At 47.1% G+C, this 22,144-nt stretch overlaps 1 protein-coding gene across 1 annotated transcript; it reads left to right on the top strand.

Annotated features, from left to right (window-relative positions):
* The first annotated feature begins 715 nt into the window (after window positions 1–715).
* DGKA (diacylglycerol kinase alpha) lies at window positions 716–21,891 on the top strand. The gene is made up of 24 exons (XM_068972229.1): window positions 716–790; window positions 5,493–5,607; window positions 6,026–6,099; window positions 6,421–6,553; window positions 6,822–6,896; window positions 7,275–7,324; window positions 7,889–7,963; window positions 8,153–8,272; window positions 8,383–8,497; window positions 9,534–9,622; window positions 9,753–9,872; window positions 10,069–10,167; window positions 10,345–10,428; window positions 10,617–10,690; window positions 10,963–11,037; window positions 11,435–11,520; window positions 11,611–11,700; window positions 19,596–19,756; window positions 20,012–20,076; window positions 20,294–20,384; window positions 20,676–20,874; window positions 20,995–21,115; window positions 21,308–21,368; window positions 21,624–21,891. The coding sequence occupies exons 2-24, from the start codon at window positions 5,544–5,546 to the stop codon at window positions 21,705–21,707; spliced, it is 2,205 nt and encodes a 734-aa protein (XP_068828330.1). The 5' UTR covers window positions 716–790; window positions 5,493–5,543; the 3' UTR covers window positions 21,708–21,891.
* Window positions 21,892–22,144: the final 253 nt, after the last annotated feature.

The raw sequence follows: 22,144 nt of genomic DNA, 5'->3' as shown, positions 1-22,144 counted from the left end.
ATAGAAAGGGTGGACACAGAGGAAAATGCTCTTTGCACCTGAACCTTAACCCCAGAATTAAGGGAAGAATCTGAGTCTTGAGAGGAGTTGTTCTTAGCCTGGGGAAAACAAATCTGAGACATCTGGGGTTTGTGTTTAACGGAGGCGAGAAAACTGGAGGCAAAGGTAGACATTCTCAAACTGTGTCAAGGAGTGTGGAGCCCGCGGTGGCAGGGAAGTGTTTGGTCATAGGATGTGCAGTTTGGCACTCTGGCCTTGCTGCTGAAGCATCTCCTGAGTATAAATTCAATCCATGGTGGACGGAAAGTACTTGGGAAGGAAGTCCCCTGATGGCAGCATTTAGGAGAAGGTGAGACGGTGGCTGAGTGGGCAACTGCCAAGCTGTCTCATCAGGGGGCTCCCCCTCCCATTCCCACCTATCTACGCCTCCCTGGGTTGGGATTCCGGGAGAAGCTGTAAGTTACTGGAAAGACAGAAACAGAGCTGTTACCGGGGCGGGAAGATGAGCAGCGCTGGAATGCGGGGAAAGTGGCACAGACCAGAGCCCTGGAGATCTGGGGATCGGGGGAGGAGGGAATCGGGTCTGGTAAACTAGAAGTTCCCCGAGTTGGGGGCGCTGGGCGCCGGCTGGCGGGCGGGCCGGCCGGGGCGGGGGGCGGGCAGCTGTGTCGTCAGGAGCGGGGCGGCCCCGCGGCGGCCGCGCCTGCCTGGCCCGTCCCCTCCAGCCCAGCTAGAGCTCCAGCTCCCGCGCCGGCGCTCCAGCTCCGACCGCGCGCCCTTCGCATGCAAGGTAGAGACCCCGCGAGCCCCGCGCCGCTTCCCACCCTCCCGCACTCGAGCGGGTCGGGTCGGAGGCCGCGGGAGGGGACGCCCCATGGGCTAGGGTAGGGCTGCTGGGCCGAGAAGGAGGAAGCGTGACAGCTGGAGTGGGTAGCTAGAAAGGTTTGCGCCAGGAGCCGGGGGCAGCAGGAGGGTTGGCCCAGAACCCCATAGGCAGCGTTTTCCCCATACCTTCCCCTCCATCTCTCGGATCCCTGATTACTCGGATGGATGCTGAAGCTGGCTCCTCGGGACCGGAGTCGGAGGAAACTCGGCTTTGGAACCTCCACAGCGCTGCACGGGTGAAGGGTACTTGTTTGGCCCCCTGGTGCCCAGCTTCCCACCCCTCTCCTTTCTACACCTGTCAGCGAGAAGTTTCTGAAACTACCTGGGTCTGAATCCCACTTTTCACCTTTAAATTGGGAAAATGAGGTTTACGGAGGAAGGCATGCAAATATTACCGGGCATCTTCCCAACCTCCTAACCATATGAACCCACATCCCCCAACCATGCCAACATTGTAACTTCCTCCTGTACTACACAGCGACACTCCCCCCAACACACACACACAAAGAGCACCCCCTTAATCAGACAACACTACTGTCTGCGATGTTTGTGGAAGCTTAACAAATTTTAAGGCTTCAAGCCAAATGATTCCTTCTCAGGGGTCACTGATAGCAAGGATGGGCAGGAAAGAAGGGACCCTCCCCCACTCCTCAGAAAGAGGAGGAGGATGCAAACCCTGGAATGGCTAAGGGATTCAGAAGTCCAGGTAATCTGTTCTGGGCGGTCAAAGAGGAGTGCCTGCCCCTTGGGGTTCCTTGCTGATCAGCTTGAGTGTTCTGGGGACATAGTGGTAAACCTACATGACTTTGAACGTGAGCCGTGAGTATTGAAGTGAAAAAGAAACTTTAAATGTTAGCACAGGCTTTGGAAATCATATTTATCTCTCAGTTACCAGCAATTTTAGTACTTAATGTTTAAAATAAGATCTAGAAGAAGACCAGAGACACTAAGATTTAATGGAATGGACTAAGGATGGACTGTCTAGAGTTTGGGTGTGACCTTGAGAGAGTAGTTCTCTCTCTGGGCCGCAGTTTTCTCCTCTGTAAAATAAGAGAGTTGGTGCCTCCCAGCTTGGAAGATGTTCTAGGATTCTCTGCCTCCATGTCAACTTCTTACTTTCTCACCCCAAGTTAGTAGGGGCAGGCAGGGAAACCAGAGGAGGGAAGGGAAGAGTGAGTCACAAATAGCTGGCAGGCTGGCAGCAGACCCCACCCTCCCAGCCCTAGCATTCGCCTGGACTAGCCCAGGTTATAGCTTCAGGGTTGGGATGGAGCAGGACAAAACTGGACTTGTTTCAGATTTTTAAGGCCCTGGACACCTGAAAAAATCCCAGGAGGCTTTATGTCCAAGGTCTCAGCCCAGAGGTGTCGTCGGACCCTGATCGTTTAGTTGCTATAGCCACCTCCTCACCCTCCCAGAGGCAAAGTGCAGGATCTTGATATTACATGTCTGTGCCTGAGACATGGCACAAGTGGGAAGCTGTACAACTGGGCTTCCCTGCCGCTGGGAGTCCCTTGGAATTTATGCCATCCTGGGTCCAAGGCATCATTTTTCCTAATATTCAGATATGTTTCTCTAGGTACCACCCTTGTATAATAACAACAAGCTAATGTTTATTGAGTTCTTTCTCTGTGCCATTCAATTTGCTAAGTATATTGCATGTTTTACCTTGTTTAATCTCCACGTGGTGACTGATTTCTCCAGGTACCCATTTTACGGATAAGAAAACAGGTTCAGGGAGATGAAATAACTCATCCAAGAGCTAGAATTCTAATCCATGCCTATCTAATTCAAAAATCCATTCTCTTAACTTCTACTATATACTACATTTAAGATCTGGAGGGTTTGAAAAGACAGGCAAGAGAGGAGCATTGTGCCTTTCCTGTTTGCCCCTTGCTTGCTCACTCAGTCATTTTCTCTCTCAGATTCCATTTCCTAGAACCCTGGAGCCATCTAAGAATTCCCAGGGGTAATCAGAGGCTAATTAAGCCATACAGGCCCCATTAACCATAAGACAATTATGTATTCATTAGATCTGTTGGCAGGAGAAGTTAGATTACAGTCATTGAAAGGGCCAGATGGGTGGAGTCCTTTCTTCAGAATATTAGTGTCTCAGTACCTGCTTCTAAGTGTTCCCAGAGAGTGTCCAGAATAGGAATGCTATACGTGGTGGTATATGGCAGAGATGTCCCAAATGCAGAGGCTGCAGAGAAGGTTCTTGCATCATCAGAAAAGAAATTTTAGTGGGCCCTAACCGCCTCCTTGAGCCTGCCCCAACAACCCTAAATAAGGGGGCAGAAGTGAGACAGAAGGTTAGGGCCTTGGGTTGAGTACCAAAGTAAGTGGCTTTTAAGCATCATTCATCATCTAACAAATAATTAGTTAGCACCTACTGTATGTGCTCCAGGCTTCCCAGTGGCTCAGTGGTAAATAATCCGCTTGCAATGCAGGAGACCTGGGTTCAATCCCTGGATTGGGAAGATCCCCTGGAGGAGGAAATGGCAACCCACTCCAATATTTTTGCCTGGGAAATCCCATGGACAGAGGAGCCTGGAGGGCTACAGTTCATGGGGTTGCAAAGAGTCAGACACGACTTAGCAACTAAACCACCACCACCACCACATGTGCTCCACGTTTTCTCATATTCCCCTCGCTGTCCAGATGGATGTTCTAGCATCCCATTTATCACTTTTGGATTAATATTCTCCAAATATGACTCCCTAACTTGATACGATACAACTATCTGTACAACTGTTACAGAACACTTAAAACATGATGGGCATTAGGAACTGAGGACAGAGTGGTGAACAAGTCTGATAAGCTCCTGCCCTGTGAAACTTACATTTTGGTAGGAGATGACAAACAGTAAACAAAGAAGCAAATAAATTGACAAGATAATTTCCAGTTGTGATAAGTTCTGTGAAGGAAACAAAAGAGGTTGCTATGTAAAGGAGGGGGCCTGCCTTAGGACAGAATGAGCTGGAAAAGTCTCTTGGAGGAGGTGACATTTCAGCTTAGGCAAGAAGTCATCTCTGCCAAGAGCAGGGAAGGGTGTTCCAGGCAGACAGAACAGTAAGTCTCATGGCCCTGAGCAGGAAAGAACTTCCTGTGCTTGAGGAACAAAAAGGAGGGCAGTGAGACTAGAAAGCAGTGTGTGAAGGGGAGAGTGGAACACAAGGACAGAGGGGGGTGTGGGTGTGTGGGAAGTGGGGAGGGGGGTAAAGGGGCAACGCACCGCACAGTTCTTGGGTTGGAGCCTTGGCGCCTCCACTTGTCACCTGCCATGGGAAGTCCCAACCTCTTTGAGCTCCAGTTTTTTTCATCTATAGAATGGCTATACCAATGATTTCTTATCTCATAGAGTTTGATTTTACTTCTTAATACAATAATAACTACCATTCCTTATAGACCTTCTATATATGCCAGGTGTTATACTAGGTACTTTTCATATTCTTTTTCTTTTTTTTTCTCATACATTATTTGACTTAATCCTCGCAACTATGAAAGATAGACATCATTCTCCCCATTTTATAGATATAACCTGCCCAAGTCACACGATGGTATCAGAGCTAAGAATGGAATCCCCATATGACTAACCCCAGTTCTGTCTGACTCCAAAGTGGTGCTGTACTATGCTAATGTAATTTATTATTGTTACTGCTGTTATTGAATCTTCAAGGCAAGTTGCCCCCTGCAGCTTGGCCCCTGGGTCAACAGTGGTCATGATCCACACGATGGCTCCTCCTTGGTTCCTGAGTCCCACAGCTGAATGCTGGGGCTCCCTAAACACTGCCAACCTAGCAGGGTGGAAAGAAAGCTCCTTCACTCAGCACAACGGTCCTGGAGCTGATGCTCAGCGCCTTCTTCCCCTACCTCCTCCCACTTGTCTCCTGCTTGGGGCCCGCCCTTCCCCAGTGGAGCTCCGCAAGACGCAGACAGGCGGGGCCGGGGCCGGGGCCCGGGGGCCCGGCTAGAGCTGGTTCTTGTCGCGCGCATCAGAAGCGCTAGAGGTCGTTGCGGGGCGTGGGTGACTCTGGGAGTGGTGGCTGAGCGGGGCTGGGGACCAGGGCTGGAGGCGGAGCAATATGGGGTCGTGGCCCGGGAGGCGTGCGGCCATCTCAGTGAGAACCAGCGCAGGGCCGGGACTGCGGATCCCGAAAGGAAGGGGAGATGGGACTGAGCTCAGGGCCGGCCGAAACTGAGATTGCGGAGATTGAGAGTGGAGGGAGAAAAGGTAGAAAAGCGGCCAAAGGACACACCCAAAGAGACGCTGTAGCCTAGGAAAGCGGGGGTGGGGGCGAGGAAGTGAGAGTGGTCAAGAGATGAATCAAGACAGACGGGGAGAAATCAGAGAGCTGGAGAAGGATCCAGAAATGTTGGAGATGGAGTCAAGGATGAGTCAGAGAAACAGACACAGAGAACAGACACTGTCAGGGAGAGATGGAGACACAAAGGAGAGTAACAGGGAAAGGAGGATACTTGGGGAGGGTCTCAGAGACACAGAAGGAAGAGAAACAGTAATAGGAGTGGGGAATGAATGGAGCAGACAGAAGCAAAAGGGCACCGAGAGTCGGTCAGTCCTTCCACATGCTCTTGTCATCTTCCAGAAGTACTACAACCAAGCTGCCTTTGTGTTCATCCTTAAGAAAAAAAGAAAGATGGCCAAGGAGAGGGGCCTAATAAGCCCCAGTGATTTTGCCCAGCTGCAAAAATACATGGAATGTGAGTCTTTCCTCTCAGTCATTCAATCCTGGAGACCTTACCCTTACACAATCCCTCCTCCTCATTCCCCCCAGCCCCTCCTCTTTTCCCTAGTGGCCTTGAGACTGGATTCTCTTGAGATATGCCTGACTGGGAGAAGGAGGGGAGGCAAATGGGGAGACATCTGGGGTCTTAGCTTTCTAGTCACCTTCTCTAAATCTTAACTGCCTGCTTCAAATCTCAGAGAAGAGAAGTAAAGAGGGCAACCACTTTGGAGGATCTGAAAGGTTTTTCTCTCTGTATTTCTCTGTTTTTTCTTGAAGTTTCTTTTTCATCTCGCTGGAATCTTCTTTCCAGTTGGATGTCTGGGGGGGTGACTGGCAGAGGGTAGGAAAATCTGAAGCAGAATAATGCTGTCTTCCCTCTCTTCACTCCCTAGACTCCACCAAAAAGGTCAGTGATGTCCTGAAGCTCTTTGAGGATGGTGAAATGGCTGAATATCTCCAAGGAGATGTAAGTGGCCACTGGGAAATCGTCTCCTTCAGCAATTCCTCCCACCTTTGTTTTTGCTACTTGATTGGGATCCCCAACTTCCAGGGATTATTCTGGCCGAACCCTTACTGTCCTCTCTCCAGATTCTCCCAGCACCCATGGTTACTGCAGCTGTTACTTTAGGACAAAATGAGATTCTGTGAACTCAGGACTTAGCCCAATAAACCACACTTCTGCCTTGGATGCTTCTCTGCATTTATTGTCATGTCCCCACCACTCCCAATGCAGTCCCCAACTCCCATCCCGCAGATCTCCCTGGGGTAATGCTTGCTATCATCATAGGCCATTGGATACGAGGGGTTCCAGCAATTCCTGAAAATCTACCTGGAAGTGGATAATGTTCCAGATCACCTAAGCCAGGCACTGTTTCAGTCCTTCCAGACTGGCTACTACATAGAAGACACTGTAAGAGAAGGTATAGTCACACGTGGGTGGGACTGGGCTGGGCCTCCAGCCCGGAAGAAAAGTCAAATCACGTGGGAGTTTGGGGAGTAAGAGTTGAACTGAGTCACATCTTGGGGGCAAGGTGGTGGGAGGGAGAGGTAGAGGGTAGCCAGGCTGGTCTAGGAGCCAGAGGGAGAAAAGTGAAAGGTGAAAGGGGAGAGTTGAAACAAACAAAGGAAAAGAGAAGAGCCAGATGGAGGGAGCCCCAACCTGAGATCTGCTGCACTTTTTGTGACCAGATGTGGTATGTCTCAGTGATGTCTCCTGCTACTTTTCTCTTCTGGAGGGTGGCCGGCCGGAAGACAAGCTAGAGTGTGAGTTGCCATTCTGGACTGGGAGGGGGGAGGAAAGGTGAAGGGAAAGAGGGCATTCCCTAGCCAGACAAAGGTGGGTCAGAGAATGGGCCCCATTTCCTTTGTTTCCCCAGACTCCTTACACCTAACGCCATCCACCAGAGTCACCCTAGTTTCCATGTCTTGTATATTTTCATGTGGGTGACCTAGGATGTTCTTGGGATTTGGGAGGTGTATACTGTTGCCCCTCCCTTTTTGTCTCCTGTCTCAGTCCCAGCCCCAGCCGCAAGTCCTGGGTTCTTCATCCAAACAGTCTCTCCTTATCTCTTTGTTTCCCCTGGATTCGGTTATGAATTCTTTGGATATCCCTCACAAACTGACCCCTAAAACACCCCACAGTCACCTTCAAGCTGTACGACACGGACAGAAATGGGATCCTGGACAGCTCAGTGAGTTGGGGGACCTGTATGCTGGGCAAGGGAGTATGTGTCCGTTTGTCTGTGCCTTCCTGTCCCAACTCTTCCAGGACCTTAAGAAGAGGAAGCTAGAGGGAGAAGCTGAGTCCTCCAGGACTAAATTTAGGAGTAGGTCCCAAGCTCTTGGGGCTTCCCTGATGGCTCAGTGGTAAAGAATCTGCCTGCCAGTGCAGGAGACTCAGGTCCAATCCCTGGATCAAGATCTCCTGGAGAAGGAAATGGCAACCCACTCCAGTATTCTTACATGGAGAATTCCATGGATGGAGGAGCCTTGTGCGCTATATATACTCCATGGGGTCACAAAGAGCATGACTTAGCAACTAAACAACCAAAACCCAAGCTCTTGACGCCTGAAGTGGATGCTGAAGACATGATTTGGGGACTCTTTTGCAAAGATAAACACATAGGCACTCATTTACTTGGCGGAGGCACTTGAGAATGAGAGGGGGTCTGTGGGTGGAACCTTGATCTCTAGAGAGTTTGGACAGTGGTAGTGAGGTGGGATATGGCTATGGCTCTTACCCTCTTGGCCCCCAGGAAGTGGACAGAATCATCATACAGATGATGCGAATGGCTGAATACCTGGATTGGGATGTGTCTGAGCTGAGGCCGGTAAGGCAGTCCCTTCTGCATGTCCCTTCTTATACTTCCTCCTTAGTCAGTCCTTTATTTGTCCTCCCCCATTTCTGACAGGCAGCTTGGTTGCCCTCGGCTAGGATGGCTAGGCTGAGTGTCCTAGGGGGCAGTAGAAGTGAGGGGTTACTCACCCCAGAAGTCTACCTCCCTGCCTTCTCTGCTCAGATTCTTCAAGAGATGATGAAAGCGATTGACTATGATGGCAGTGGCTCTGTCTCCCTAGCTGAGTGGCTCCGGGCTGGGGCCACCACCGTGCCACTGCTCGTGCTGCTGGGCCTGGAGATGGTGAGTAGGAGAGATTTGTGAGGATGGGAAAAACAGTTGTCTTGGGTTGTGCTTGCCAAAGTTGGCTCTAAGGGCTTAGACATGCCCTAGTGTCTGCTGTGCCCTCCCAGACCCTGAAGGACAATGGGCAGCACATGTGGAGACCCAAGAGATTCCCCCGACCAGTCTACTGCAACCTGTGCGAGTCGAGCATTGGTCTTGGCAAACAGGGGCTGAGCTGTAACCGTGAGTGATGGGGCCTAGAAGTGTGGGAGCAGAGGGGCAGCCCAGCTATCTTTGGGAACACGGTGCTCTGAACTCCGAGAGACCTGGGTTTGAATCCTGGGCTCTGCCAGTGACTGGTTATATGACCTTGTTGTGATTGTTTCAGGTGAACAGCAAAGGGACTCAGCCATACAACCCCCCTCCCATCCAGGCTGGCACATAACATTGAAGAGAGTTCCATGTGCCGTACAATAGGTCCTTGTTGGTTATCCATTTTGAATATAGCAGTGTGTACATGACCTTGCCAAACTCTCTAACTGTCCCTTCTCCCCAGCAACCATAAGTTCATGCATTCAGTCTGTGAGTTTCTTTCTGTTTTATAAGTTCATTTGTATCATTTCGTTTTTAGATTCCACATATAAGGAATGTCATATGATATTTCTCCTTCTCTGTCTGACTTACTTCGCTCATATGACATTCTCTAGGTCCATCCATGTTGCTGCAAATGGCATTCTTTCATTCTTTTTAATGGCTGAGTAATATTCCATTGTATATACATAGCACGTCTTCTTTATCCAGGCCTTTATCCATGGACATTTAAGTTGCGTCCAGGTCTAGCCACATAACATCTTTAAGTCTTAGTTTCTTCAACTGAAGATGAGGTAATATGAGCATTAAATAAGTTGATGCCAGAAAAGTACTCCATTCACTGCCTGTACCTACTATTAAGTCTGCAATAAAAATTAGCTATTATTTTTGGTGGTGTTATATCTGGGCGTCCTTTTACATCATCCAGCTCAGTTTCTTGACACGTGAATGGAGTGGGGTTGAGCATTTGGTAGCAATTGCTCTTTCAGGGGGAAGAGTGAGCAAAAGACCCAGGTCTTGGAGGTGAGTCCAAGTCCAAGTCCACCCCAAACTTTAATTCTGTGCCACACCCTCACAGCAAGGGGTTAGACGTCAGCTGCAATGAGTGATGCTGCCTGGCCCCCAGGTAAGGAGGAAATAAGGGATGAGGGCAGCAGCTAAGGTACTGACCTTTCTCCCTCTGGCCCAGTCTGTAAATACATCGTTCACGACCAGTGTGCCATGAAGGCCCTGCCCTGTGAAGTCAGCACCTACGCCAAGTCTCGGAAGGACATTGGTGTGAGTGATCCCATGCCCACTCAATCACCACCCACATCCTGGTCCTGGGTCTTGACCGTTGCTGCCCTGAGACCTTCCCCGAGTCCCTGCCTCAGACCCTCTCAGACAAGAGATTGCCTTTCTCCCCAAGGTCCAATCACACGTGTGGGTGCGAGGAGGCTGTGAATCTGGACGGTGTGACCGCTGTCAGAAAAAGATCCGGATCTACCACAGTCTGGTTGGGCTGCATTGTGTGTGGTGCCACCTAGAGGTCAGTTTGGGAGCTATCAGCCCAGCCTTGCTCTGGGCCCCTCAATGAGCCGGCCTTTCCACCCCACCCAGCCACCGCACCACCCACCCCCACCTCCTCCAGCACATCTCCCTAACAGCCTTGGTTGTACTAGACTGCAAGTTGACAGGTGATGGGGTTCCCTTCACGATCTCTCCATGCCTGCCTTGTCTTTCAGATCCATGATGACTGCCTTCCAGCCATGGGCCATGAGTGTGACTGTGGGCTGCTCCGAGATCACATCCTGCCTCCATCTTCCATCTATCCCAGCGTCCTGGTGAGACTCTTGGGCAGCACTTGGGAAGGGAGCAGGAGAGCTTCCCCACTTCAAACATGGACACATACAATGTCACTTAGAGCAGAGAGCCTATATTTCTAGGATTCAAGTCAGACTCATCTGTTTATGGAGTCACACAATCCAGTTTTCCTTCCCTCTGCCTCCTTCCCTTCCTAGGCCTCTGGACAGGAACGTAAAACTAGCAAAATAAGCCAGAAGACCATGGATGATTTAAGTTTGAGCACTTCTGAGGCTCTGCGGGTACAGGGCCAAGAGGGCTTCATGGTGGGGACTTCATGGGAGGAAACCTGGATGCTGGAGCCTGCTACCTGGGAGGGGAGGGGAAAGCCTTCTGGGGGGAAGCCAGCCCTCTGCCCCTGTCTCTAGGGTCCATCTTCACTCTGACAAAATCCTGCTTTCCTTATCCTTGTTTTCTTCCCTCAATGCAGATTGATCCTGTTTCTAACACCCACCCACTTCTGGTCTTTGTGAACCCCAAGAGTGGCGGGAAGCAAGGCGAGAGGTGAGGAGAGATAGAATAGGCTTTGTGAAATCGAGGGAGAAGACCAGCAGAGGTTGGGAATCTGTATGTATGGAGGGGACATACCTTAAGGACATTAAGAGTGTGGAGTATAGGGACTTCCTTGGAGGTCCAGTGGTTAAGACTCTGAGCTTCCACTGGGGTGGGCAGGGATCCCATCACTTTTTGGGGAACTAAGGTTCTGTATGCCACACAAAAAGAGTGGAATACAGAATGTCCATCCCCTCCATGAGCTTTCCTTTTTCCCCACACAGGGTGCTTTGGAAATTCCAGTATCTGCTGAATCCTCGACAGGTGTTCAACCTCCTAAAGGATGGTCCTGAGCCAGGGTGAGGATAGATTAGGGGCTGTATCACAGGGTTGGGTGTGTCTGCCTTTCTGTGTACGTTGGAAGAGACCAGGAAAGAGTGCATGTTGGGAGGGAAGGGCCAAGGGAGCCCAGAAAACCAGACTTCACAATGCTGCTTTTGCTGGGTACCCCCAACCCTGAATTCTCTGGCTCATCTTTGCTCTGCGCTCAATGGAAAGAGATAACTTTCTCTCTCTTCACTGAGGAGTGGCTATAAGGTTGTACTTTTTCTAGCCTTAATAGAAGCAAGTCTTTTGACAAAGGGAAAGGGCATTATAAGGAATGAGAGACAATAAGTACTTACTCTGCCTGTCCAAGAGTTGGGTAGACTTAGTCCTGATAGCCTTCCTCATTTTCCCTTTCACCTTTTGTCTCAGACTCAGATTCTTCAGAGATGTTCCTGATTACAGGATTTTGGTGTGCGGCGGAGATGGCACAGTAGGCTGGATTCTAGAGTCCATTGGTCAGTGAAGGGAGAGGCTTCAGGCTGGGCCCGGGGCAGTGTCCCTCCAGAGCTAACTCTCTCCATCCATCTCCTCACCTGCCTCCCCAGACAAAGCCAACTTGCCTTTTGTGCCTCCTGTTGCTGTGTTGCCCCTGGGCACTGGAAATGATCTGGCTCGTTGCCTAAGATGGGGAGGAGGTAAGTGGTTAGAAACTGTTTGGTAGCTCAGCTAGTAAAGAGTCTGCCTGCAATGCAGGAGACCCCAGTTTGATTCCTGGGTCGGGAATATCCCCTGGAGAAGGGATGGGCTACCCACTGCAGTAATCATTGGCTTCCCTGGTGGCTCAGACAGTACAGAATCTACCTGCAATGCAGGAGACCTGGGTTCGATCCCTGGGTTGGGAAGATCCCCTGGAGGAGGGTATGGCAACCCACTCCAGTATTCTTGCTTGGGGAATCCCCATGGACAGAGCAGCCTGGTGGGCTATAGTACATGGGGTCACAAAGAGTTGGGCATGACTGAGCGGCTAAGCACAGGGGAGTGAGGGAGTTGGGTAGGAAGGGGAAGGCACATAGAGAAGGCATTTAGGGGTCGTCTCTGGTGGTCCAGTGGTTCAGACTCCAAGCTTCCACTGCAGGGGGTACAGGTTCAATCCCTGGTTAGGAAACTAAGATCTCGCATCCCATGCAGAGCAGCCAAAAGTTGTTTTTTTTTTTTTTAATTTAAAATAGGCATTTAGGCATCTGGTGAAGAAAAAGTGTTGGTGGAGAAGAGAGGCACAGATAGGTGGGTCCTAAAGTAGATCGTCTCAAAGGAAGAGGGCTCTGGAAGAAGCCAAGGACCTGAGGGGTCAAGGGTGACAGTCCTCTTCCCTATAATCTTGAAAATACTCTTTTGTTTCTCCCAGGTCTTAGAGCTCAAAATCAAAGAAAATGTGGGTGGAGAAGACAATGTGGGAATAAGAAAGAGCTATATGTAAGAGCTATGTACAAGAGTTAAGCCAGATACTGAGTGATGAAGCTAGCAGGGAACTTGGCTGTGGCTCATTCATTTACTCAGCCAATTACAGTTGGCCCTTGAACAGCATGATCTTGAACTGTGCTGATGCACTTACTGAAGATATTTTTTGGTAGTAAGTGTTACAGGATTACAGAGTCCTTGGTTGGTTGTATCCACAGATGCAGAGGAACAGTGGATTTGGAGGGCTGGCTAGAAGTTATACTCAGATTAACCCCTATGTTATTCAAAGATCAACTACAGTCAGAAATCATTCATTCATTCATCATAGTTTTTTTTCCCAAGTCTATTGCAACATTCCCCTTAGGGCTCTCCCATTTCTAGTCTTTTTTTAGAAGAGAAGGTTTGAGGGATGGTATTGATAGATAAAGAGGTCAGTGTGAGGGAAGGTTGAAACTGTCTTGGAATGAGGAAGTTGTCTTGGAGTTGAGGCTCTTGGATTCAGAGTCCAGCTTTGAGATCTCACAGGAGATTATGGAATGGGAGCTTGCTAAGGAGAGAAAGGTATTCTAGGTGAAAGAAGTTGTGTAAGATCAGCAGAGCCACTAAACAACATGGTGGTGCATTTTGGGAAGTGTGAGTCACTCACTGTGACTGGGACTAGGGCGCACAGTGGGCTGTGGGGAGAGGGAAGACCGACTGAAGCGGGGTTCAGATAACGGAGGGTCATGAATGCTGCGGAGTTTCTAACTTCATCCTGCCAGACGCTGAAAGCTGACAGCCCATAGACATGATTCGTGCTGTTTCATACTAGGATGTTTGCCTTGCAAAGTTTTAAACTTTTTTGACCTTGGCTATATCTAAAAATGGGTCATGTATTCTTCAATTCACCATAATCCTCTCAGCTCCCTGCTACTCATTCACTTTACCTTTCTAGCCTCTGAGGCATTTGAATGTACCATCTCTGAACCATGAGGAACTCTGGAACTCATGAAATATATATATAGGTATATATATATATACATATATATATTACTTTCTATCAGTTCGGTCACTGAGTTGTGTCCGACTCTTTGGGACCCCATGGACTGCAGCACGCCAGGCTTCCGTGTCCATCACTGACTCCCGAAGTTTGCTCAGACTCATGTCCATCGAGTCAGTGATGCCATCCAACCATCTCATCCTCTGTCGTCCCCTTCTCCTCACATATTACTTTGTATGTAATAAACTTTTTTTTGGCTGCGCTGGGTTTTCGTTGCTTTTGCAAGGGCTTTCTCTGGTCTCAGCGAGCAGGGCCATCTCCGTCGTGGTGCTCAGGCTTCTCTCTGTGGTGGCTTCTCTTGTTGCAGAGCACAGGCCCTAGGCGCGCAGGCTTCGGTGGCTGTGGCTCTCAGGCTCAGTGGTTGGAGCACATGGGCTCAATAGTTGTGGCATATGGACTTAGTTGCTCTGCAGCCTGTGGAATCTTTCCAGACCAGGGTTCAAACCTGTGTCTCCTGAATTGGCAGGAGAATTCTTATCCACTATGCCACGAGGGAAATCCAAAATTACTCTTCATATAAAATATTACTCCAGAAAGTAGAGATATCTCTGTATATAGTCATTTGAATCTTGTATGTAAACATATGACCATTTTTGGAGGGGTATTCTTAAATTCTCAACATCTGACTTTGTTTCTTTTTTCATTACAGTTACTGTTTTTCCAAACATTTATTTATTTTATTTGGCTGCATTGGGTCTTTTTTCTTTTTTTGGCTGCTCTGGGTCTTCATTGCTACTTGAGCTTTTCTTTAGTTGCGGCAAGCAGGGGTTACTCTCTAGTTGTGTTACACAGGCTTCTCATTGCAAGGCTTCTCTTGTTATGGAGCATGGGCTCTAGGTGCCAGCTCAGTAGTTGTGACACACGGGTTTAATTGCCCTGAGGCATGAGAATCTTCCCAAACCCGTGTTCCCTGCATTGGAAAGCAGATTCTTAACCATCGAACCACCAGGGAAATTCCTGACTTTGGTTTCATTGCAGTATTAGACTCTTTGAAATCATGAACTTTGAATCTTCACTCTTTTTTTTTCTAAAGAAACATACAATTATTTTATTTATTAGTTATTTATTTGGCTGCACCCAATCTTAGTTGTGGCTTGCAGGATCTTTAGTTGCAGCATGCACACCCTTCATTGTGGCGTGCAGGATCTAGTTCCCTGACCAGGGATTGAACCCCAGCCTCTGGCATTGGGAGCTCAGAGTCTTAGTCCTGGGACCACCAGGGATGTCCTTTCACTTTGTGCTTTGCAGATGAGATCTCATAGCAGTTTCTGCTAATTCCATCTGAACCATGAAAATAATTATTTGAATACAGCACTAATGAAAATTTGTGTTGATATTGAAAAAAATCCTAAGATTCGAAGAGGGATTGATGAAAGGAATACTGCTCTGGGAGCTCTATGGAGAATGGATTGGAGGCAGGAAGCAATACCTCAATTGCAGTAGTCTAGTTGATTCCTCAGTGGGTAAAGAATGTGCCTGCAATGTAGGAGACACAGGAGATGGAGGTTCGATCCTTGGGTTGGGAAGAGCCCCTGGAGGAGGAAACAACAACCCACTCCTGTATTCTTGCCTGAAAAATGACATGGACAGAGGAGCCTGGTGAGCTACAGTCCATGGGATCGCACAGAGTTGGACACTGAGCACAGTACACAGTCAAGAGAAGATGAACACAGAAGCAAAGGCAGCATGACCAGTGGAGTCATGAGGGAGAAGCCACAGTACTTGGTACTGATAGACTGTGGGGGATGAGGTGAAGACAAGTCTAAGACATTTTCCAGGTTTGTGAACTAAGCAGATGGGGTACTATTTATTAAGACAGGGAATTTAGAAGGAGGACCAATTTAAGGAAGAAAGGTAGATTCTGTTTTGGATATATTGAGTTCAGGTATCAGTGGAGCCCCCAGATGGAGATGCGTGGTGGGTAGTTAGAACTTGACTTTAGGAATTTAGGAGAGAAGTCAGGGCTGAAGATACGTGTTTGAGAGACATCTGCTCCAAAGAGATAATTGATATCCTCAGAGGAGACTAGTTACCCAGGGAAAGAGATAAGAAGAGAAGGTAGATAAGGACAGCCAGATCCTGGTAAACATTCTATTTAAAGGTTGAACAGAAGAAGATGAATTATTAAAGGAGTCTGTATTAGTGTCCTATTGCTGCTGTAACAAATCACCATGGTGCCTTAAATCAACACAGATTTATTATCATAACAGTTCTGGAGGGCACAAATACAAAATCATTTCCACTGAGCTAAAATCTTGGCAGGGGTGAAAACATACTCAGAGACTTAGAGGACAGACTTATGGTAACCAGGGGGAAGAGTTGGGGGAAGGGATAGTTAGGACATTTGGAATCAACATGTACACACTGCTATGTTTAAAATGGATAACCAGCAATGACCTTCTGAATAGCACAAGGAACTGCTCACTGTTATGTGGTAGCCTGGATGGAAGGGGAGTTTGGAGGAGAATGGATACATGTATGTATATGGCTGGAACTATCACAACATTCTTAACTGGCTATATTCCAATATAATACAGGGCTGTATTTTTTTCTAGAGGCTCTAGGGGAGAATCCCTCGCCTTGCCTTTTCCAGTTACTAGAGGCTGCCTGCGTTCTCTGGCTCATGGCCCACCTTCCAACCAACAGTGTTATCATTCCAAGCTTCTTTGTCATATCTCCTTCCATGATTCTTCTCCCTTGTAGCCTTCTTTCACTTATAATGGACTTCCCTCGTGGCTCAGATGGTAAAGCATCTGTCTACCATTCGGGAGACCTGGATTCCAAGCCTGTGTCGGGAAGATCCACTGGAGAAGGAAATGGCAATCCACTCTAGTATTGTTGCCTGGAAAATCCCATGGACAGAGGAGCCTGGTAGGCTACAGTCCATGGGGACACAACTGAGTGACTTCACTTCTCTTATAATGAGCCCTGTGATTACACAGGGCCCAGCCAGATAATCCAGGATGATCTCCTCACCTTAAAGTCCTTAGTTTAATCTTGTCTGCAAAGTCGCTTTTGCCATTTATTCGCCAATTTTGTAGATTAGGTTGTGGACTTCCCTGAAGGGCCATTGTTTTGCTTACCACAGAGACTAAGAAAAAACAGAATAGGTCCTCTGTAATTTGGTGGTATTTTAAAGGCTAAGTGAGGAGTTTCATGAATTAAAATGGAAAGTAAAGATATACTGTTGGTTTTGGCAGGAATCACTGGCAGTCTTTGCCAGAAGAGTTTCACAGGGTGGTATTGAGAAAGGCAAATTATAGTGGGTTGAACCATTGATGACATGTGAGGAAGTAAAGATATTTTTTTAATCTTTTTTTTTTTCCTGATTACAAAAATAATACATGCACATGGTAAAATAATAATAATAATAATTCAGGACTTCTCCAGTGGTTCAGTGGTTAACACTCCATTCTTCCACTGCAAGAGGCACAGGTTTGATCATCTCAGATATACTTGCCAAGAAAATGAAAGTTCCCTGGAATCTACTCCCTCAAGTTTTGGAGTCTGTTCTTCCATATTTTTCTCTCTAGACACACACTAATATGTATTTAAGCAATAGTTAGTTAGTTAGTTAGTTAAGTCACTCAGTTGTCTCTTTGCAACCCCGTGGACTGTGTAGTCTACTCCATCCATGGGATTCTCCAGGCAAGAATACTGGAGTGAGTTGCCATTCCCGTATTGATGTTTCTCTTTTATATTTTAAATAAATGGTTCATCTTAGTTATCATATTTCAATATGGTCAGGTTCGCCTCACTTTTTCTTACTACTGAGCAGCATTCCATTGTGTGAATATGCCATAATTTATTTAAGTAGCCCCCTCCACCCCCCCTTTTTTTTTTTTTGGTCATACCATGAGGCTTGCAGGATTATAGTTCCCCAAACAGAGACTGAACCTGGGCTTTGGCAGTAAAAGTATCGAGTCCTAACCACTGGACAACCAGGGAACTTCCTAACTAGTCTCATATTGATAGACATCTGGGTAGCATTCAATTTTTTAATCACATACCATGCTACAATCTATCTCTGTACACAGCTGTGAGAATTTCTCTAGGAGAGATTTCTAAAAGTGGAATTGCTGGCTCAAAGAGTATAAACATTTTACTGATTATTTTATCTTTTAAAAATTATACAAATATTGCATCAGTACATTTTCACTGTGAAAGATTTTAAAAAGTAAAATATGTGAGTCTTCACATAAAAGTTTCCTCTTCCCTACCCCCTCACCAAATTCCACATTCCTCCCCAGAGATAACCACTCTTCCCTATTTGCACTCATTTTTCTGTTTACACAAACACACAGAGCTTTTAAACAAACAAATGGGATCACACACTGTCCTGGCACTTCTTTTTTCTTTGAATATGTCTTGGGGAACTTTCCAAGTTATTTCTTAGAGATTTGATTCAGATTATAATAGCAGCACATTATTTCATGGCATGGATTTGGCATAATTTATATAGCTTTCCCCTCCTAATGAATATTTAGAATTTTTTTTTCTTTTTTTTCGCTGTTTTAGAGAGTGAGTACCTCAGCAAAAATCCTTGTACATCCATCCATCTCTATATACATTTGTGTTTCTGGAGGAGAAATTCCTGAAAGTGGAATTGCTGTGTCAGAGAATATGTTTTGATAACATTTCAATAAAAGTTGCCAAATTGTTTTCCAAAAATGAAATACCAATTTATGCTCCAACTAACAGCAGATGAGAGTGCCAGTTTATTCATAATCCCATTAACACTTGGTTTTCTCAGCCTCTTTATAATTTGTCAATCTCATAGGCAACAAAAAGTTAACTACTTTACAGTTTTAATTTAAAATTCTTTTAGTTATTAGTAATACTAAGCATCTGTAATAAGCATATTGGCCATGCATATTTTTTCTTCTGTGATTGGCTTGAGTTGTTTGCCCATTTTTCTATTGACTTTTTGAATATAGTATTTTGTAAGTACTTTTCAAATGTTGGATAAATTAGTCTGTTATATGTGCTGCAGGTACTTTTTCCCAGTTTGTCTTTTTTTAAAGGTGTGTGTTTATTTAACCATACAGAAGTTGTATGTTTGGGCCTTTTTTTCTTTTGGTCAGGACTATTTCTGTTTATTTTATGTCAATTTTGAAAATTCTAAATATATTTGCTTAACTTTTGTTTGATTTCAGAAATTTTTAATTTAATTTTAATATGATTGGATTTATTGGCCTTCTTATTTGGCTCTAAGTTTTATGCTATGTTTTTTAAATTTTTTATTGTATAAAAATATTTAGAAAATAAAAAATTTTATATATTTTTGGCATACAGCTGATTAACAATGTTGTGATAGTTTCAGATGGACAGCAAAGGGACTCAGCTATACATATACATATAGCCAGTCTCGCCCCGCCCATCTAGGCTATACTATGTTTTAAGGCTTTTCCACTCAAAAATGATAAAACATTCACTCATGTTTTCTGCTAGTACAAATTTTGCTTACATTTAAATTCTTTGACCCATCTTGAATTTATTTTAGCATCAGGGGTTGTTACTTCTACATCCAGCACCATTTACTGAATAATCTTTCTTTTTCCATTTCTTTGAAATGTCATCATATACTAAATTCCCACATACATTCGAGTCTATTTCTGGGGCACTCTGTCCTTTACTGTTGAACTTTTTACTCTATTCATGGCATTCATGCCAGTATCAGCCTGTTTTGATACTGTTGCTTTATACTGTGTTCTCTCTGGGAGAAGAGAAAGCATCAGAGAAAGAGATCATTCCCATTCATCACTCATCTTTTTCAGCACTTTTCGTTTTCCTGGCAATTTTCTTTACTTTTCCAGATGAACTTTGGCATTACTGTTACATGTGCACACCCATTGGAAACTTTCACCCTCCATGACAGTGACAGTGTGGAGAAAAGGGTCAGTAAGTGTCTGACCTTAAGACTGGTTCATGGAAGCTGTGACTGAGCACCCTGCCCTTTTGTGCTTAGGGCTGGTAGGGTCTGCAGCACAAGAGCATAGTATCCCTGAGAATTTGTGGATCTGGGAGCTTAGAGGAGTTCCCTCCTCTGGGACCCAGGGCTTAGTACTAACCTGTTTTCTCCCCCATCCTTAGGATATGAGGGACAGAATCTGGGGAAGATCCTCAAGGATTTAGAGACAAGTAAGGTGGTACATATGGATCGATGGTCTGTGGAGGTGATACCCCAACAAACTGAAGAAAAGAGTGACCCAGTCCCCTTTCAAATCATCAATAACTACTTCTCCATCGGTGTGGTCAGTAGAGTGGGGCATGGGCAGGGGAGGGAGAGGAGAGAGTGGGGGTCAAGCAGGGAAAGGCTAGAAGAGGGCAGAAAAGAAAGGTAGCAGCTAAGGGAGCCATGACACAGGAAAATGAGGAGTTGGGGGATAGTGGTGTGATTTGCAGGAAGAGAATGTGGGATGTATCACTCCCAAACTGGAGAGTGAGAGAGAGGGTTCTGTGCTGAGAAAGGAGGCAGTCTCTGATCTCACTTGCCCTGGACTCCCCAGGATGCCTCTATTGCTCACCGATTCCACATCATGCGAGAGAAATATCCTGAGAAGTTCAACAGCAGGTGAGGGAAGGGAGAGTGTGGGCATACACAGTGGCAAGGACCAGCTTTGGCTTCGATGGGCAGTGACACTTCTAGGAAGCCCCTTGACCAAGCTTCCCTGTTCCTGCTGGGACAGCAGTTGGGGGGTTGATGCCCTTTCCCTGTCACTTAATCCATCTCTGCCAGCACTGTATAACTTGTCCCGTCCCTCCTGGGCCTGGCATTGGGGCCAACACAGAATGAAGAACAAGCTATGGTACTTCGAATTTGCCACTTCTGAATCTATCTTCTCAACGTGCAAAAAGCTGGAGGAATCTTTGACAGTTGAGGTGGGTGTGTTGAGAACCAACCCCACATCCTTTTCAGCTTCTTGTATCTTATTAATAATTTCACCCTCCGCAGGAACCCTCAGGAACTTCCCATATTCTTGAACCTATACTTTGACCTCTCAGCTCTCTAATCCTGATTTCCCAAGTACTCAAGAAACACCAGTCCCCCTCATTCTCTCCACCCATTACAAACCTCCACATCCTAGCCTTCCCTGTGTGTTACCTGGTGGAGGGAATGGGCACGGCCATTGTGATGCCATGAGGCAAGGATCTGTGCTTTCCCCATCTCAGATCTGTGGGAAACCACTGGATCTGAGCAACCAGTCCCTAGAAGGCATTGCAGTGCTGAACATCCCAAGCACACATGGTGGCTCCAATCTCTGGGGTGACACCAAGAGACCACATGGCGATATCCATGGGATCAACCAGGCCTTAGGTGCTACTGCCAAAGTCATCACCGACCCTGATATTCTGAAGACCTGTGTACCAGGTAAGAGGAGCAGCCTTGGGAGCTGAGTTGGGGGTGGGTTGGGGGTACTAAGGGCAAGGTATGACTCTTTGGTGGCACCCTGCTTCTACAAAACCTATCTCCCTGCTTCCTACCCCACAGACCTAAGTGACAAGCGGCTGGAAGTAGTGGGGCTGGAGGGTGCAATTGAGATAGGCCAGATCTATACCAAGCTCAAGAATGCTGGACATCGGCTGGCCAAGTGCTCTGAGATCACCTTCCAGTAAGAAAAACTCCAGCTGGGGGCTCTGAGGGAAGGAGTAGGGCCAGGAAAGCAGACAGGTTATGGGAATGGTGGGGAGGGCCTGTCCCAGATCTTCCTTGGTAACAAAGGGGCTAAAAGCCAACCTGGGAACAGAGTTGTGGGACTCAGCTGGCAAAGAGGCCGCCACCAATTTGTCTTGACCTTACACAGCACCACAAAAACCCTCCCCATGCAAATTGACGGAGAACCCTGGATGCAGACACCTTGTACAGTGAGTATTGCCTATGCCTGCCAGAAACTGAACCCCCGGGCTCTGTGGATCCTAAATTTCCATTCCATGGATTCTTTACTTCCTTCTGAGGCCTGAAGTTCCCCTGTGCACCTTCCTCCTAAATCCTGATTTCTCAGCCCCTGGCCTTCCAACTGTGGCCTCTCTAGGACCCTGAACAGATTTTCCCCCAAGTCTCTGCTGCTGTAGCCGCAAGGCACCAGGTCCTGCCTCTGAATGTCCTTCCTTCCCTTCCAGATCAAGATCACCCACAGGAACCAGATGCCCATGCTCGTGGGCCCACCCCCTCGTTCCTCCAATTTCTTTGGCTTCTTGTGCTGATGGGGACATCTCAGCCTCCAAGCCAGCTGTGAACCTCCTTGTCCCTGGACTGTCCTCCCCAGGCTCTGTAAATTGCTGCCACACCCTCCTGCTAGCTCAGGGGGGTGTTCCTTCACCCTCACAGTATTTATTATCCTGCACCACCTCCACTACTCCCCATGCATATGTGCGCGCGCACACACACACACACACACACACACACACACACCACAAATAATACATTGAAAGTGCCTCATCTGAATAAAATGAACTTTTTTCCCCACTGGGATAGCTGTTAAATAAGTGGTATACCTCCTTCCTTTATCTCTCCACTCCTTAAGTGACATAGATTCTTCCAGAAACAAGGAAATAACAGCATCAAGTTCTGAGTCTTTATTTCAGGCAATGGTAGTCTCTGAGGGAAGACCAGAGAAAAGACAGGCCTTGCTCTCTACGTG

The sequence above is a fragment of the Capricornis sumatraensis genome, chromosome 4, assembly GCF_032405125.1.
Source record: "Capricornis sumatraensis isolate serow.1 chromosome 4, serow.2, whole genome shotgun sequence".
NCBI lineage: Eukaryota > Metazoa > Chordata > Mammalia > Artiodactyla > Bovidae > Capricornis > Capricornis sumatraensis.
The sequence above is the reverse complement of the archived record's forward strand: the minus strand, read 5'-3'. Positions and strand labels throughout refer to the sequence as shown.

Bases quoted from the DNA above. Each gene is read 5' to 3' on its own strand.
- DGKA (XM_068972229.1), top strand. From the start codon at position 5,544: ATGGCCAAGGAGAGGGGCCTAATAAGCCCCAGTGATTTTGCCCAGCTG. The intron at 6,100-6,420 runs GTAAGTGGCCAC...CTATCATCATAG, and splicing joins CTGAATATCTCCAAGGAGAT to GCCATTGGATACGAGGGGTT. The intron at 10,691-10,962 runs GTGAGGAGAGAT...TTCCCCACACAG, and splicing joins GGCGGGAAGCAAGGCGAGAG to GGTGCTTTGGAAATTCCAGT.